The sequence below is a fragment of the Camelina sativa genome, chromosome 20 (genome assembly GCF_000633955.1).
Source record: "Camelina sativa cultivar DH55 chromosome 20, Cs, whole genome shotgun sequence".
Taxonomy (NCBI): domain Eukaryota; kingdom Viridiplantae; phylum Streptophyta; class Magnoliopsida; order Brassicales; family Brassicaceae; genus Camelina; species Camelina sativa.
Genome location: NC_025704.1, coordinates 23,058,116 through 23,075,009, shown reverse-complemented (window position 1 = coordinate 23,075,009; position 16,894 = coordinate 23,058,116). Strand labels below are relative to the sequence as shown.

The 16,894-nt window shown below is 34.3% G+C and overlaps 2 protein-coding genes and 1 long non-coding RNA gene across 5 annotated transcripts in view; 2 read left to right on the top strand and 1 right to left on the bottom strand.

The window, feature by feature from the left end:
• LOC104772756 lies at nt 2,545-7,928 on the top strand. The gene is made up of 8 exons (XM_019241933.1): nt 2,545-2,784; nt 4,640-5,713; nt 6,045-6,134; nt 6,282-6,542; nt 6,729-7,218; nt 7,295-7,499; nt 7,579-7,751; nt 7,840-7,928. Exons 1-8 carry the CDS (start codon nt 2,545-2,547, stop codon nt 7,926-7,928), a joined length of 2,622 nt encoding a protein of 873 aa, XP_019097478.1.
• On the top strand, nt 11,462-12,929 carry LOC104771480. Of its 3 annotated transcripts, none has more exons than XR_764834.2 (4): nt 11,462-12,017; nt 12,102-12,231; nt 12,300-12,424; nt 12,616-12,929. It is a non-coding gene; the product is annotated as an uncharacterized LOC104771480 (long non-coding RNA). The 3 variants fall into 3 exon arrangements; XR_764836.2 differs by lacking the exon at nt 12,616-12,929 and having other exon boundaries at nt 11,463-11,487; nt 11,623-12,017; nt 12,300-12,563; XR_764833.2 differs by lacking the exon at nt 12,616-12,929 and having other exon boundaries at nt 11,466-12,017; nt 12,300-12,563.
• LOC104772755 (malate dehydrogenase, cytoplasmic 2-like) overlaps nt 16,545-16,894 on the bottom strand; it is a 5,425-nt gene continuing 5,075 nt past the window's right edge. Inside the window, exons 8-9 of the mRNA XM_010497334.2 lie at nt 16,762-16,807; nt 16,545-16,705 (exon numbers count right to left, since the gene is read on the bottom strand). Coding sequence (XP_010495636.1) covers nt 16,545-16,705; nt 16,762-16,807 — 207 coding nt within the window. The remainder of the gene's footprint in view (nt 16,706-16,761; nt 16,808-16,894) is intronic.

The following is a 16,894-nucleotide window of genomic DNA, read 5'->3' as shown; positions in this document are numbered from 1 at the left end:
TTTAAAACATTCTATATGAGAGAGAGGGAGTATATTTCTCAAAATATTTCTTATTATTTTTTTCTCAGATAGATAATTTTCTCGTAAATCAAATAAACCAAGCTATGGAAAATTCACTTCCTCAACATTAATAAATAAAAATCAAAAACCATCACTAAATAAGCGAACAAAATCCACCAATAAACAAATCTTGAAAAACTCAACTTGTCAAGCATTGTGCATAAAGAACCTGTACATGCTTCGAAAATCTTTTTGACATCTCTGCTTTAGCATGTACTGCCATCGCTTGGTTTTCCTTCATCCTATTCGGCACATACAATTCTATTATTTCTGGCACAATTCTAGGCTCACTACCGCATCGAATCAAACATCTCAATATATTTAGCTCATTAAAATACCACCAAAATTCATAACCACCACGAACTTTAGTGTCTTCAAAATTCCTAACCACCACGAGGTCGCTTTTTAACATAAGCAATACTAAACCTTTTGATAGTCATCATAATCTGGAAAGATTCAAAAGGTACGTAAATAAGCTTAACTAATTGGAGTGTCACCAGTGAATGGCAACACAATTAGCACGCGACGTAATTCAATGCTTTTAGCCTATGATTAACTTCTTGAAAAATTGTGCTGAACCTTGTCGCAAACATTTGGTCCGATTGTGGTGCGCCAAGACTCCCATTCAGCTGGATAATGACACTTATGCCCTTAGGAAATTACGTATATAAATTTTTTTCTCTCTGAGTCTCGTGTCTCGATTTCTCACGATTCACAAGCATTGTTGTTGTCGCCACCGTCGTCATCCTTTATCACCGGCACAATATTCGCTGCCGTCGTCATCCTTTGTCACCGGCATTTTCATAATCTCCGACGTCTTCTCAGTATTTTGTAAAATTCATCTTCTATTCTTTGTAAAAAATAATTTTGAATTTCAGTCATTGAAATTTGAAAACTGCTTTGTATATTTTATACACATTGTAGAAGAAGTTGGTCCTTTATAAAGACTCAAAATATGAAGAAGTGGTGATGAATTTATGTCTTTTCGGATTAGATAAAACTTAATAGATATTGCATGCTATGTGTTCGACTTTATGTCTGAATGAGTTTTTTTGTCTTCTAGATAGGGATTTTAACATTTATAATAACCATTTGTAAAACAATCTTTTGCATTTTAAAATCTCTTTTTGATGTAAAGATCATTTTTAAGAATTATATTAGTTTATCTATTATAATTTTACTTTATGAATGGATGTTAGTTACATATATCATTAATATATAAATCTAATTCAAGAAATGTTTATAGATTATCATTATTCATATATTATAAATAAAATTAATGTAAAAAAACTGAAAATGCAAAATAATATAACTAAAGGTTAATTTGGTTAGTTTGTTTTTTGGGAAAATTGCATTTTGTATACCTTTATTTGGCCTTGAATGCAATAGTAGACTTCATATTCGATATTTGATAAACATAACCACTAAGGGTAATGAAATTACAGTTGACTCTCTTACGATCAAACAAAAAACAGAAGCTGAAATGACAGATGTATCTTGGAGGAAGTCTGCAATAGAATTTTTTAAGGTGGATTACTAATTGACGTCAACTATAAGACATAAAAATATCTCTACTCCTTAATTATAGTTTAAATTTTAATTAAAAAATTATAAAAAAAATTTGATAAACTTATTGACCAAATAATAACCACATAGACATCAAACATTGAAATAAAATAAATTTACATATAAACGAGTCAAATTAAGGGAGGAAAGGCTGATTATGTTAAAATTATTTGATTTAGGGTTTGCTTAAGTAGACTTCTCTGTAGATTATTGGTGGTTGACTTTGTTATACCATCAACTGTTAATATTATATTATTTTAATTTCACCGATAAATTTAACCAAACCGATAGCCGAACCTAACCGAATGCATACCGATTCCTTGATTTTAACCTAACCGGATAATTTAACGATATATATACTTCTTTCTGTAAGTCAACCCTAGTTTTTATATGATTTCTCTCTCTCCAAAAAACCCTCTCTCAAAAATTCTGATATTGTTGCTCTCAAAAATTCAGATTGTATTCTCATCATTTATCGTCTTCGAAACTCAAGGACATCTCAGATAAGTATTCTCATCATTTATCGTCGGCAATTTGCTTTTGTAACACTTAAGCTAATTTTGTTCGAAAATATATATGTTCTCATCGTTTTTTGTTCATTTTGCACACAGATATGGGATTACACAGCTACACTCAGCCATCTTCTAATTCTTTGCGAGTATGGAGTGAAGGTCCACCCGAAGTAAACTTTCTTGGCCTGACAGTTGGAATTCCTGACAAATGTTTCTGCGGAAGGAAAACTGTTATGAAATGTTCCACCACAGCCTACAATCCTGGAAGGATTTTCTTTGGATGCAATAACCATGAGTTTGTTAGATTGGCTGGTGGTTTATTCATTTGGTATAATTATTGTTTGAGTATAGATAATATTTTTATGGTATATTTATTTCTATGGTATAGGATGGAGAGGACCATATTATGAAATGGTGGGATGAGGCTATTATGCAAGAACTTCAAGCAATGAGAGGTAGATTTGCTGACCAAAGGGATTCTATTACAGCCATCCAGGAAAATGAGGATATGCTATGGGTTCAGCAGAAGCTAGACAAGGTGAAAGATCAGATAAAGGAATTACGTCTGTCAGTTCGTCGTGTACGCGGGGTGGTCGAGAATGTCTTAATCGCCGGTATAATCCTCATTGTTGTATTAATCTCTTTGGTAATTCGTAGATCTTTCAATTAAGTTCTAAAATTTATGACATAGATAGGAGAGGTATCTTGGGGCAATTGCTGAAGCATCATCTCTGTTAAGGGATATGATAACTATAGCCATTTCAACAAGCTCAGTGTATGTACAACCGTGTCGCAAAAAAAACATTCTCCCACCTTTGCGTCCATCCATGTCAAAATGTCAAGACCCATTTCTCGTCAGCCATACTCCAAAAACAACAGGTATTTGCGCCATTTACCTGAAAAAGTAAGCAGCAAGTTAAATACTCATTATATGGTTGACTATCCGTAGAAGTCTTAACTCAATAACCTAATTGCCTAAGAAAATCAAAAACATGATTGATCCAAAAGTATAATATATTATCATGAAAAAATAGACAGAGGCAAGTACATAACCGATATAAAACAAATGCACTAAAAAATAAAAAATAAAATATTTATAAATTTTCAATTAAAGACTATTTCAATTATACAGACTTCACAGATAACTCCAACATTTTGACTTCCAAAATAAGTCTAATTTAATGACCTAACTGCCTATGAAAACCAAAAACTTGATTTCTCCATATGTATAATATATATTCATGTCAAAAACATATAGAGGCAAGTAAATAACATATATCAGAGAATACAACAGGAAAATCTTAAAAATTATTCACCAATTTGTAATAATTTGGTTTTCAAATTCTGACGACTTCATGTTGACGTCAAACGAGTAGACATCAACTAGACTCTACGCAGATACTTCCCCTGAAGTCTATTTTTTGCAATTACAATTTAACAAAGCAGACAGCGGATGAAGTCTACCAGAATAGTTGACTTCTTTTATGGTCTTCCTTTGTTAATTTTTTTGTCATTTTTGAAAATTAAATACATAGAACTGAGTCGACTTCAAGGGGAAGTTCAACAGGTTAACTTCGATTCCAGTCTACTCTGGTTATTTTTGCAATTGACCAAACTATTGACTTTGTAGTAGACTTCTAGCTAACAATTAGACTTCATCTATCCGTCAACTATTAAAAGTAATCTTCGTTGTGGTTAGTTTTGTAATTGACCAAGTTTGACTTACCCACGTAGACTATGTACGGAGTCTCCAGAAACGTTGAATTCGTTTGCAGTCTGCCGTGGTCATTTTTGGGGTTGACCAACATTTTAATTTATTTAGTTAGTAGACTTTTTTTGCAGTCAACTAATTAATTTTATATCAATAATATTCTGGTCAATGTTTTTATATTTTGGCAATGTTTTCACGACCGGACCGGACCGGCCGGTCCGACCGGTTGACCCGCAACCCGGACAGTTCACCGGTTTTGGTCCACTACTAATAACCGGAAATCTTAAAACCGGAAAAACCTAGAAAAAACCGCTATAAACCCATGACCCGGTGATTCGGACCGGACCGGCCGGGTTGCAGTTCAAAAATAATATTTTCAATTTTGAATCTTTGATTTTTAAGACCAAATATAGGGTTTAGTTTTGAGAACCTCTCGTCGCTTGCTTCATCTTCTCTCGCAGACTCGCAGTCCTCATCTCTTGTAGTGCTTAGCCAACAGTTTGTTTTCAATTTCTCTTTTATTTTGAATTTTTTATGTCTCTAATCTCCATCATCACTTGATTTTGGACATTTACATAATACTTTTTTCATGATCGTGGCTCTGTTTTTTAATCGTGGCTCTGTTTTTTAAACTATCATAGTTAATCATCAATTCATCATCGTGTTTGCATATATATAAATCGATTATGTCCTATAATTGTATTATAAATAACTGATCTTCATGTGTTGTGCATCTTTTAAGAATCTGTTATAGTATTATGTTTGATCTATGTTTTTTTTTCTTGTGTAGTTGTGTATTTTACAAGTAATGGAAACTGAAGAAGACTATGAAGAAATAGCAGCTGCAAACCGTTCAGTCAGAGGAAAAAATGATATAGCTTGGTCCTATGTGATTCAATCAAATGATTCAAGAGGAAAAACAGTTTTGGAATGCTCATTTTGTCACAAAAAAAAATTAGGAGGTGGAATTAATAGGATGAAACAACATCTTGCGGGTGTGAAAGGAAATACAGATGCGTGTTCACAGATTCCAGGAGATGTGCGATTTAAGATATTGAACACATTAAAAGAAATTGAGAACAAGAAGAAGAAAAAGCTTGTTTTAGATGATACGAACGATGGCCCTGAAAATCAAGATGGTGATGGAGATGATATCGAAGGTGATGTTCGCCCAAGTCAAAAGAGGAAGAAAAAAGGTATTGATCTACATGAATACTTTAAAAGAGGTGTGCATGATCCGACCCAACCAACTATAAAAGCTTGTATGCAAAGTAAAGAGAGAATACATGATGTGGACATGTCTGTTGCATTGTGGTTTTATGACGCTTGTATTCCAATGAATGCCGTGAATTCTCCACTTTTCCAGCCTATGATGAATAAGGTAGCAAGTATGGGTCATGGATATGTGGGGCCTTCATACCATGCTCTACGTGTTGGATTGTTGCGTGATGCTAAGGTGCAAGTTTCTTTGATTATTGATAAGTTTAGGAGTACTTGGGCCACTACTGGATGTACTCTTATGGCAGATGGATGGAAGGACACAAGACAAAGACCGCTAGTTAATTTCTTAGTTTATTGTCCTAAAGGAATCACATTTCTCAAGTCAGTTGATGCTTCTGATATCTATGCAAGTGCTGAGAATTTATGCAACTTGTTTGTTGAAGTTGTGGGTATGGTCGGTCCAGAAAATGTAGTTCATTTTGTAACTGATAGTGCACCCAACTACAAAGCTGCTGGAAAGCTTCTCGCTGAAAAGTTTCCCACCATTGCTTGGTCTCCATGTGCAGCTCATTGTATCAATCTGATTTTGGAAGATGTGACAAAACTACCTTCTGTTCACAATTTAGCGCATCGGATGTCTAAGGTAACTATTTTTGTTTACAACCATAAGTCGACTTTAAATTAGGTTAGAAAAAGACCTGGTTGGAGAGAGATCATTCGACCTGGAGAAACACGTTTTGCTACAACTTTCATTGCTCTACAAAGTCTCTATCAACATAAAGAAGATCTACAAGCTTTGGTTACAAGTACAGATGCTGAACTCAAGCAGCTTTTCAAGACGTCTAAAGCAAAGGAAGCTAAATTGATTATCCTAGATGAGCGAATGTGGAATGAATGCTTGATAATCGTCAAGATTATGACTCCTATCATTCGATTGTTACGCATTTGTGATGCTGATGAGAAGNCTTTTCCAGCCTATGATGAATAAGGTAGCAAGTATGGGTCATGGATATGTGGGGCCTTCATACCATGCTCTACGTGTTGGATTGTTGCGTGATGCTAAGGTGCAAGTTTCTTTGATTATTGATAAGTTTAGGAGTACTTGGGCCACTACTGGATGTACTCTTATGGCAGATGGATGGAAGGACACAAGACAAAGACCGCTAGTTAATTTCTTAGTTTATTGTCCTAAATGAATCACATTTCTCAAGTCAGTTGATGCTTCTGATATCTATGAAAGTGCTGAGAATTTATGCAACTTGTTTGTTGAAGTTGTGGGTATGGTCGGTCCAGAAAATGTAGTTCATTTTGTAACTGATAGTGCACCCAACTACAAAGCTGCTGGAAAGCTTCTCGCTGAAAAGTTTCCCACCATTGCTTGGTCTCCATGTGCAGCTCATTGTATCAATCTGATTTTGGAAGATGTGACAAAACTACCTTCTGTTCACAATTTAGCGCATCGGATGTCTAAGGTAACTATTTTTGTTTACAACCATAAGTCGACTTTAAATTAGGTTAGAAAAAGACCTGGTTGGAGAGAGATCATTCGACCTGGAGAAACACGTTTTGCTACAACTTTCATTGCTCTACAAAGTCTCTATCAACATAAAGAAGATCTACAAGCTTTGGTTACAAGTACAGATGCTGAACTCAAGCAGCTTTTCAAGACGTCTAAAGCAAAGGAAGCTAAATTGATTATCCTAGATGAGCGAATGTGGAATGAATGCTTGATAATCGTCAAGATTATGACTCCTATCATTCGATTGTTACGCATTTGTGATGCTGATGAGAAGCCTTCTTTGCCATATGTGTATGAAGGGATGTATCGAGCAAGATTAGGCATTAAAACGATGTTCAGAAAAAGAAAACCTCTCTACCAACCTTATACAAACATCATTGATAGAAGATGGGATCGTATGTTGCGCCATGATCTTCATGCTGCAGCGTATTATTTGAACCCAGCTTTCATGTATGATCAAACTTCAGTTTGTGAGAAGCCTGAAGTTATGAGTGGGTTAATGAGCTTAATTGGAAAGCAAACAGAGAACAGCAAAACAAAGCTCGTTCAAGAGCTTAGATCTTACAGAGAACGTGAAGGCAGCTTTTCTCCTGATATGGCTCTTACTTGCAGCAAAACATCACAGCCAGGTAAGTTATTAAACATGGATTTGACTTGCATTTTACTTTATATATGATTTAATTGATATTTTAATTGATATTTTAGATGAATGGTGGAGATATTTTGGTTATGATGCTCCTCATTTGCAAAAGTTAGCAATAAGAATTCTTAGTCAAACTGCTTCTTCATCTGGATGTGAGCGCAATTGGAGTGTGTTTGAGCGGATTCATACCAAGAAGAGGAATAGATTAGAGCATCAACGACTTAATGATCTTGTCTTTGTTCACTACAATTTACGTTTGCAACAAAGGTGAATATCATACTATCAAATAATATGACCTCGTGAGTCTTTGTGACGTAATGATCTCGTTTTTGTTTTACATGTACAGGTCAAAAAGAAAAAGATCATATGATCCTGTTGACTATGAGTCTATTGATAAAACAGAATTTTGGATTGTTGAAGAAGAAGAAGCAGGTGAACTTGAATATGATGAATTAGAGAATGCTCTTGCTGAGGAATATCCCAAAGACTATGAAGACACAAACCCTGAAAAGTCTAATGGTATCTTTAAAAGTTTAAATTGTTCATTTCACTTTTAGAATTTTCTTTTAGTTGCCTACAATATTTGATTAAACTATGTGATTTCTAGATGTTTCAGATATTGATGAAGACTTCACTATGCCACCTGAAGAACACGAAGGCAATGGGGGTAGAGACAACGAAGATTGGTTGTTGTGATGGAGATGATGTTCTTGTTTTACTTAGTGTTTTTTTTTTCATAATCGTGACTCTTGCTCTGTTTTTTAAGCAATGCTCTGTTTTTTAATCGTTACCCTGTTTTTTAATCGTTGCCCTGTTTTTTAATGGTGGTAGAGACAAACAAAGATTGGTTATAAACTATATAATTTCTATAAATATAGTAAACATTTCATAATGAATTGACCCACGGTCGAACCCGGTTGAACCGCTGACCCGGTGACCCAGAAGGTAGTCCGGTTCGCCGTCCGGTCCGGTCGTGAAAACATTGTATTTTGGTCAATCCCAAAAATAGCCACTATAGAAGTCTACTCTTTTATTATCGTAAGAAGACTTCGTCCGGCAGTCAAAACTAAAAAGTCAAGAATTTGGTCAATTGCAAAAATACACCTTAGTAGACTGCAATCGAAGTATTCGACGGAAAGATTGTAATGCAGCCTAAACCATATTTTTTTGCTTTCAAATGAAATTAAGGAGACTGAAATTCTAGTCTACGAGCTCAAAACTCGATAAATTTTAAATTGCAAAACTGACCACATAGTAGACTTTACATGATATTGTAATATTATGTCCACATAGTAGACTTCATTTGGACTAACAAATGAAGTCTAATTTCGATAAAAACACAAAGAAAATCACGAAATCTAACGGAAAATAACCTTACGGTGGTTGTTTCGCAATGTCAAGCACCGAGGATGTCGTCTTTAATCACCACGGAAGAAACCCAGCACCAATTTAATCGATCACGACATATAACAAGATGAACAACCTTTCAATTTTTTTTTGGATTAAAATGGAGAGGAGATGGAAGAAAATGAAGTTCTCATAGCATTGGGTGTTATTTAAGCTGTCAAATTCGGGTTGTTGAAGCATTAAGAGCTTCAAATTTAGTTGTTCATGGTTGTTGGAAAATTGATGGCGGTGGCACAACCGTAAATAAGAGAAGAATATGAGGATATAGATGTAATAATCATTTTCGCAAGAAATTCAAATAAATCAGAACTAATGGCATTTTTGTGAATACAATGAATGGTCGAGGATTTGATAGAGAGAAAGTGGTAAATGTTGGAGAGAGAAAAGAGGGGTCTATTCTTGCAATTGACTCAAGTTAGGGGTCCACCTTTGCAAGCGTCCCTTGTTTTTTAAATACACTCAAACCACACCCAATTGATCTATCATTCAAAAATATGATTTAACCGCCTCGCACCCGAATCAGATTTCTATTCATAATTTTACCTAATCGCATCACTCCCAAATCACATCACACCTGAACTTGAATACATCTAAAGTGGACTACCATTGGGGGCCTTTATATATAGCTAGGGACACACTTTCTTAAAGGCAAAAAATCCAAAAAATACACCATCTTTTTTTTTTTGGCAGTTTAATACCTCTAGTTATTAAATTGGACAAAAAAATACCTGATTTAATTTTTATTGTCTTTAAAAAACCATCATTTTATTTATAATGGTAGATCCATAATAAGGACTTAACGACTGTTAACTCTAATGACGGAAATGTTAACCATGATTCTAAGATAACCCCACGTGGTTAATTAGAGGGAACTAAAGACACAGTTGCTCTTTTCTTTTTCCCCCAAATCGATTTCGAGTTTTAGAACCCTAGAACCCTAAAAACGATTTTTCTTCTCAAACTTCAAATCCCGAATTCCTTTGATTGCGATGATAGTTGCCGTCTCAGTAGTTGCGGTTTTGGTTGATTGTGTGGTGTGTTCGTTGCAAGAATCCACTGAGAGATGAGGTATGAAACCGCTGTTAATTTCAATTGTAATGTTTAGGGTTCGCGATTTAGGGTTCGCAATTTTCTGGGTATTCAATTGGGTCCCGAATTTGTATTTATTGTGGTGTGTTCGACGTGTTAACTAAGAGATCGTTCATTGCAATTGCAATGTTAATGGTTTGCGATTTAGGGTTCGCAAGTTAGGGATGGCAATTTATCTGGGTCCCGATTTTGTATTTGTTGTAGTTTAGATCAAGTTTATGGGTTGGGGATGGTTATTCGATGCCTAATCAGTTATTTTTATTTTATTTTTCAGTGGTTTCGAGAAAATTTAGCTCAATATTCACTTTAGAGGAGATGTCTCGTTGAAAGATAAATCTTTCAGTTACATTGGTGGAGAAGAGGCTAAAGATATCTTGATCGATCCTGACCTGATGATGTGGTCAATCTTCGACGAGTTATGCAGAGACAACGAAGTATCAGGGGTAGTGGAATAAGTATGGTACAAGTTTCCGCACGAGAACATGTCTTCAGCAAGAGTTATCCAGGAAGACAAAGATAGTGGGATTAGGAAGTTGTGTAGTGAAGCTATGATCGGTGGTGGTGAAGTCGACATCTTCCTTCATCAACCTGTGTCTCAACCTTCACAATTTCCTCTGTCTCAGCCTGGGATGCAGTGTGATGTTGAAGCTGATGCATGAAGAATTTGAGAGGCAATGCATGGATGTTGAGCGTCCTGAGCCTGCTATGGACACAAATGAAGAATGGGATGCTTTTGACCGCCAAGAAAAATAGATATCAAGAACTAATTACTCCAAGCACAGGCCAACTTACGTTTGGATAAAATAGATGTTTCATAATGGAGAGGAGTTCAAGGGTCAGCTCTTAAGGTATGTCTTGAAGATGAATTACAATGTGATGCTCTGTAAATGGGATCAGACACAGTTGGCGGCTATATGCAGGCATGAGAATTGCAGCTGGTAGATTTATTGTTCTTTGGATAAGCGCATAGGGAAATGGTCAGTGAAAACCTATGTTGATAACCATAACCATGCTGTGAGTGGGAAAGCTAGGATATTGAAACATGGTATAATTGGCAGATTATTCAGATATGATGCAAGAAGGAGACTGTCTTTAAGCTGAACTGACATTAAAGATGAGATCATGATGAGATATGATCTCGGTCTAAGTTGATCTACCAAAAAGCAACAATGATAGTATTTGATTTGGTGATACAAACACAAAGACAACAGTTTGCAAAGCTCCGGCTCGAATTCGCATCAGATCTTGAACTTTGGCTCACCATTCTCTCAAACCAAATGTGATGTTCTTAATTTTTTAGCTTCTAGGGTTCTATAACTCAAAATCGATTTGGGAAAAGAAGAAGAGGACAACAATGTCTTTAGTTCCCTCTAATTAACCATGTGGGATTATCATTTCCATCATTGTAGTTAACATTCGTTAAGTCCTTAGTATGAATCCATGTTTTAAAAATCACTAGGCATTAGTCGGGCGTGAGGGAGGGTCTAGCGATTAATCGGATAATCTATATATATAAAGTTACCTTTCCTCACTCCTGGTGCTGCCACATCATCACTCTTATTTTAACAAATATTAATGGGCTAACAAATTTAACTTTTTAATATATAAACTATTATATTTGGCCTCTTTTAAGATAAAATATTTTCCAACCCATAACTTTTTCGGCCCAATCTACTTCAGAATAGCTAATGGTAATTTATTATGTTCCACCCTAATAATCAGCTTCTATCGCTATCGTTCTCCGCCTTATGTCATGATGGTCCGTTTACCTATCTTCTTCTCTACCGTTTATGTCTTTCTCATCTTCACTACTATGGGGTTTCACCATCTCACCTTCATATGCATTCATTGCTATTCCAATAACTTCACTCCTCTATTATGTGCTTTTACTTAGGGTTCGTCGATTCCAATCTTCATTGTAACGGCGAGGATTCCAAATGGTAAGGATTGTTCTTCAATTCCCTCTTATTTAACTCTTGGTCCACTACTACACCTTCTTATTGTCGTAATTCAGTCATTTGCATATAATACATCATCTCACTAATTCAATTTCTCACTTCCCAATCTGCCAAAAAAATCCATTGTGGCGATCATGGATCCCCTTTCGTATCTTTTGCGGAGCTTAAACCTAGCCGCCTTGAGCAACAATTACTAGGTAGATTGCTCAGTTTCAAGCCTGTACGTAATGTTAAAAATCCGGCCGACTTCTGCCTTCGAAACTTCCATCACGCTATTAACAGCTTGCGTTTGTACCTGAGATCGATGAATCGGGAACCATGTCTTGCGAAGGTCTCTCTTTTCCTCGATTTTCTATATGTTTCTTCATAGTTAATTTGATGATCGTTGATCGTACTGAATTGTTTATTGATCTAGCTATCAAGTATTCTGTGTGATCGAGCTTTGTACTCATGGGGAGGTAGAGACATTATGAGGAAAGTTGTTGTACTGAGTGAGTTCTTGCTTCCATGAAGATATGGATTCTGAAGCTACAAGCACACTTATGGTGAGTCAAATGTGTTATATGTGTTACTGCTTTAGCTGTTTTCTCAGTGCTGAATCTTTTTGCTTCAGGCTGCAGCAGATAAATGTGTGTCGGTTGACCTTCTTTTGTTTGAGAACCAGTCATCTAAGCCCAGGAGAAGACCTCAGATGCTTATCGGATCTTAACAATTGTTCAATTCAAAAAAGCTTTCCTGGTAGTATCCATATTACTAGCTGCTTTTTATATTCTTTTTCATACAAAGTAACTAAATCTCTCAGATTTTGATGACTGGTTCCTGGTATTTTAATTATTTGATTCTATTATAATTTATCTTTAAAGAGGTATTGATTCAAGTACAAGGTAATACAAGAATAGTTCTGAAACTGATCTGATCTATGTATTCAGATGGAAAATCACTTCTTAGCCTTGAAAAGAAATGGTTTCAGGAGCTAAAGGATGACACTGAAGAATCACTGCTGGCCAGCAGATGCAGTGTCTGGTGAAGAAGAATGCACGCCTGCATCTTCTACTGTGCACCTAACCAACGAACTACCAAGAAAAACCCCCCAACCAACGCTGAAACAGAGGGGCAAAAAAACACAGCAAGAAACTAAAAAATGTAACCAAAAAAAACCCTATACCTAAATAATAAAATCAAAGAAGCTACCCGAGAAAAATCACATCGGAAACACAAATCAACTGTGGAAAAGTTCAATTGCGGTAGCAGAAGTCTATTAGACGAATCTAAAATAAATTGGCAAAAACAAACAACATTATTTGACTCAGAAAAAAAGAGTATCTGAAAAACGAAAGAAATCCACAACCGTACACAAAAAAAGAAGAAGTGGATAACCCACCTTAGGAGGCCAACGACAATATGCTTTTAGACTCCTATGGGCCTAAGTTTAACGATTAAAAGAAAAAGGAAAAAAACCAAATATATAGTACAACTAAGAAAACAAACTATAGGAAATAAAATTTGGCAATGTAGACAACAAAACAGAAAAAAATATATATATTCATAAAAAAAAAATAAAAAAAGCAAAAACAAACTCCCGCTGGAAAGATATCAAAAAGGCGTTACACAGAGTCAATGTACAAAGTCTACCATGATACTACACTACTTTGGCAGCAATCGGACCAACTATCAACTGCACCGTCAATGACATGGAAAATAGATTCGCACACTGCTACTACTACAAACAAATGCTCAAGTTTGTCTTTTTCATTTAGCCTAAGGAACAACAATATGGTTTACCAATGTTATCAACCTTAAATCAATTCCATAATTCGAAAAAGAAATCTCTATTTTTCTCTTTTTTAAACAATAGCGATGCCTCCAACAGAATTAGAACAAAAGAAACAAGGAACAAACCTGAAAGTATAGCAAGTAAACAAAAGATGGAAAAAAAAAATCTAAAGTCCGCCGCTTACCATCACATCAAAATCAGAACATAGAAGATCAAAATATGATGAAGAAACTTCCAACAATCGATCTCAAGAAAAAATTCTCCAAGTATTACGATGAACAGGACATAGATATATGCAAAGAGGTCTTTACCTTCAAAATCAAAAAGAGATGTTATGGTAAGCCTTACATAGAAGACAAACAGAGATTCATAAATCAATTAAAAATTTTTGGCAGCACTTCACAAATCCATCACCAAAGACAAAGAAGCAAAGAGATGAACACACCTTTAATAAACTAAAGAGATTCATAAATACGAATGCCACAATCAGTTAACCGTAACACTAAATTATATGAAAAATAAAACCGAGCCAACAAAAAAACAACCCGGACTGTATAAAATTACAGCAAGATTAATAAGAAAATTAATTTTTCTCAAAACACAACTCACATCGAATTGAAAAAATCACTCAGAGGACAAACGGGAAAAAAAATTACAACTAAGAACACAAAAACAACTCACAACTTAATTAGGAAATCTAATGAAGCCAACACATTTTCATATAAACAAATTTACAACCCAATTCACATTTACATTTGACGAAATCAACAGAGAGATAACCAAATATCCCCTACAGATGCGAAGCGAGCAGGGAATCAACTAAATACGCAAATCCCCCAAAAAAAAGAAAAGAATATTCAAGGGAAGACGATTACGAAAGGGATGACTGAAGAAACGATTACGAGCATCAAAGACATAAGTTCAATCCTCATACTGTCCTCTAGATCGCAAACATTGCTCTTCTCCTATCTATTCATGAGGACATCGAATTTTGAAAAAGAACAAATTCATTCCCAACTGAATAACATACAAATAATGATCCAATACACCAACACATTATAAGCTTTACAAAGAAATTAGGCCCGACTAAAACAATCAAAAATAACCCCAAAAAAGAAATGTAAGTTATTGATTTTATTTATTTTTCTTAATAAAATCCAGTACCTTTTTCACTAAAAAAACTAAAACATTGACAAAAAAACTACTTCAACAGTTTACAAAATACATATAAAAATATTAAATAACAATTCAACCACAAAATGACAAATAATAATAAATTAATCAAAACTAACAACTACAGCCAAACAACAACTTCAACTACATAATGTTATCTTTTAATATTTTTTTTTTTTAAAAGTATTAAAAACACAGAAGATGATCTCAATTTAAAAAAAATAAACAGCAAACTAAATTATACTTACTGCAAACCCTATTTTTATAAAAAAACATCCAACAAAACAACATAAGCAACCAAAATCAAATACAAAAACAAACGTAAATATGAATTTACATAACCAAAAAAGTAATATACACAACAAAATCCGAAATACATCTTAATCTAATTACCGCGCGTAGCGCGGGTCAATTGCTAGTCGGATATAAATTGGGAATTAATCGGGGACTAGTTTTAGGGTTTTTTTATTATTATTTATAATTAATAATACAATATATAGCTTATATGGTTATATACATTGTTTACCGACATATACAGAAAATATTAGACAGCTCAACTGTTTAAACTCTCTACCAGTAGCCGAAGTCAGGGGTTCAACCACCAAGTTTTGTGTTTTGTCTATTTTTTTTCCTTTTATTAATAAGAGGTAAAACGGTAATTTAATAATCATCTTCTCCACACACGACCTCGATGCTGTAAATTGTAAAACTTAATCTATGGCTGCCAAACTCTTTTTAACTCAATTTCTTCTAATTTTATCATATTTTCAACTGTATATGACATAGAAATAGTGGATCCCCACATTTAATATCATATTTTGGTGAAAAATTAATCAAAATCGAGTTTTTTTTTTTTGATTAACCTTCCGATTTGGGTAAAATCGCGACGGTTCCTCACTGCCTAGCGATTTCACGCCGTGTAATTAGACAAATCGACCGATTTTTAAAACAGGAGTATAAATCTATGATTATAGATAAAATGATGGTTTTTGAGACAACGGAAATTAAACAAAGTACAGTAAAACTTCTATAAATTAATAATCTTGGGACCAAGACATTTTATTAATTTATAGTGATATTAATTTATCTATAAATTAATAATTATTATTTTATAGTGTTAATTAATAATTATTAATCTACAGATATATTTTTAATAGTTTGAATTTTTAAATTATGAATTGAGACAATTTTAGCAGAATAAAATTATACTTTCGGATTTTGTAAATTTTATGATATTGGAATTGAATTTGTAATATATATATAAAATATTATTAACAATAAATTACAAATACAATAGACAAACTCACTTATACACATGACATACATAAATGCAAATTTAATAATATCAATTGTTATAATTAAACTATCAAAATGTAAATGATGAATATCTAGAAATTGAAAGCTAAACAAAAATTAGCTATTTTTATGATATGTTACAAAATATTTTATATCATTACAGTTTGAAAATACAACATAACAATTGTTTTATACTTTTATAGATATGAGCATTAGGAGAAACATACATTATACATATATATATATATATGTAAATTTACATGATTATTAATTTATGATATTATTGGGACCATATTTTACATGGAGATTTCAAAAATATTATTATCTTATTATCTTATCGAATTTTGTTATTTTTTACACTGGCCCGACTTGGGACTAGCAAAATTTATTAATTTATAGTGTATTAATTTATAGAGGTTTTACTGTATTAGAGGTATTAAACGACAAAAAAAATAAGTGGCATATTCTTCGGGGTTTTTCCCCTTTCTTAACTTCCAAGCCTCTCGTCTTATATATCTAAGATCTTTAATTTTCACAAAACATCTATTCTTGTATCTTTCATGAGTCAAAAAAAAAAAAAAAAAAACCCTGGTCCTATGCCCCGCCTCCAGCAGCTTACCCGTACCCACAGCAACCTGGTCCTGGATCAAGACCTGCACCATCTCCAACCGCGGTCTCTGCTCCATCACCTGACTCTGCACCTGCTGGGTCTGCAGGAGCACCTTCAGGATCCTCCCAACAACCTCCTGCTGCTGCTTCGACTGCAACTGGTTCGTCTGAATAGAGAAGAATTCTTGTTTAAAATGTACTGTACTGCAAGTTTTCCCGTTACCGCTCGGAAGGATTTTGTACTCTGTATGAATCATTTTCTGCTGCTTCTTTAGTTTTCAACTTTTGAAATATATTGATTCCCGTATCGGTTCTTCACGAAAGTATCATTTATAGAGAAAAAAAAAAAAAAAAAA

Excerpts from the sequence above, each read along its gene's own strand:
- LOC104772756 (XM_019241933.1), top strand. The coding sequence starts at position 2,545 with ATGAAATGGTGGGATGAGGCTATTATGCAAGAACTTCAAGCAATGAGA. Across the intron at positions 2,785-4,639 it reads TTGTTGTATTAATCTCTTTG|TTGTGTATTTTACAAGTAAT; the intron begins GTAATTCGTAGA and ends TTTCTTGTGTAG. Across the intron at positions 6,543-6,728 it reads TAGCGCATCGGATGTCTAAG|CTTTTCAAGACGTCTAAAGC; the intron begins GTAACTATTTTT and ends GAACTCAAGCAG.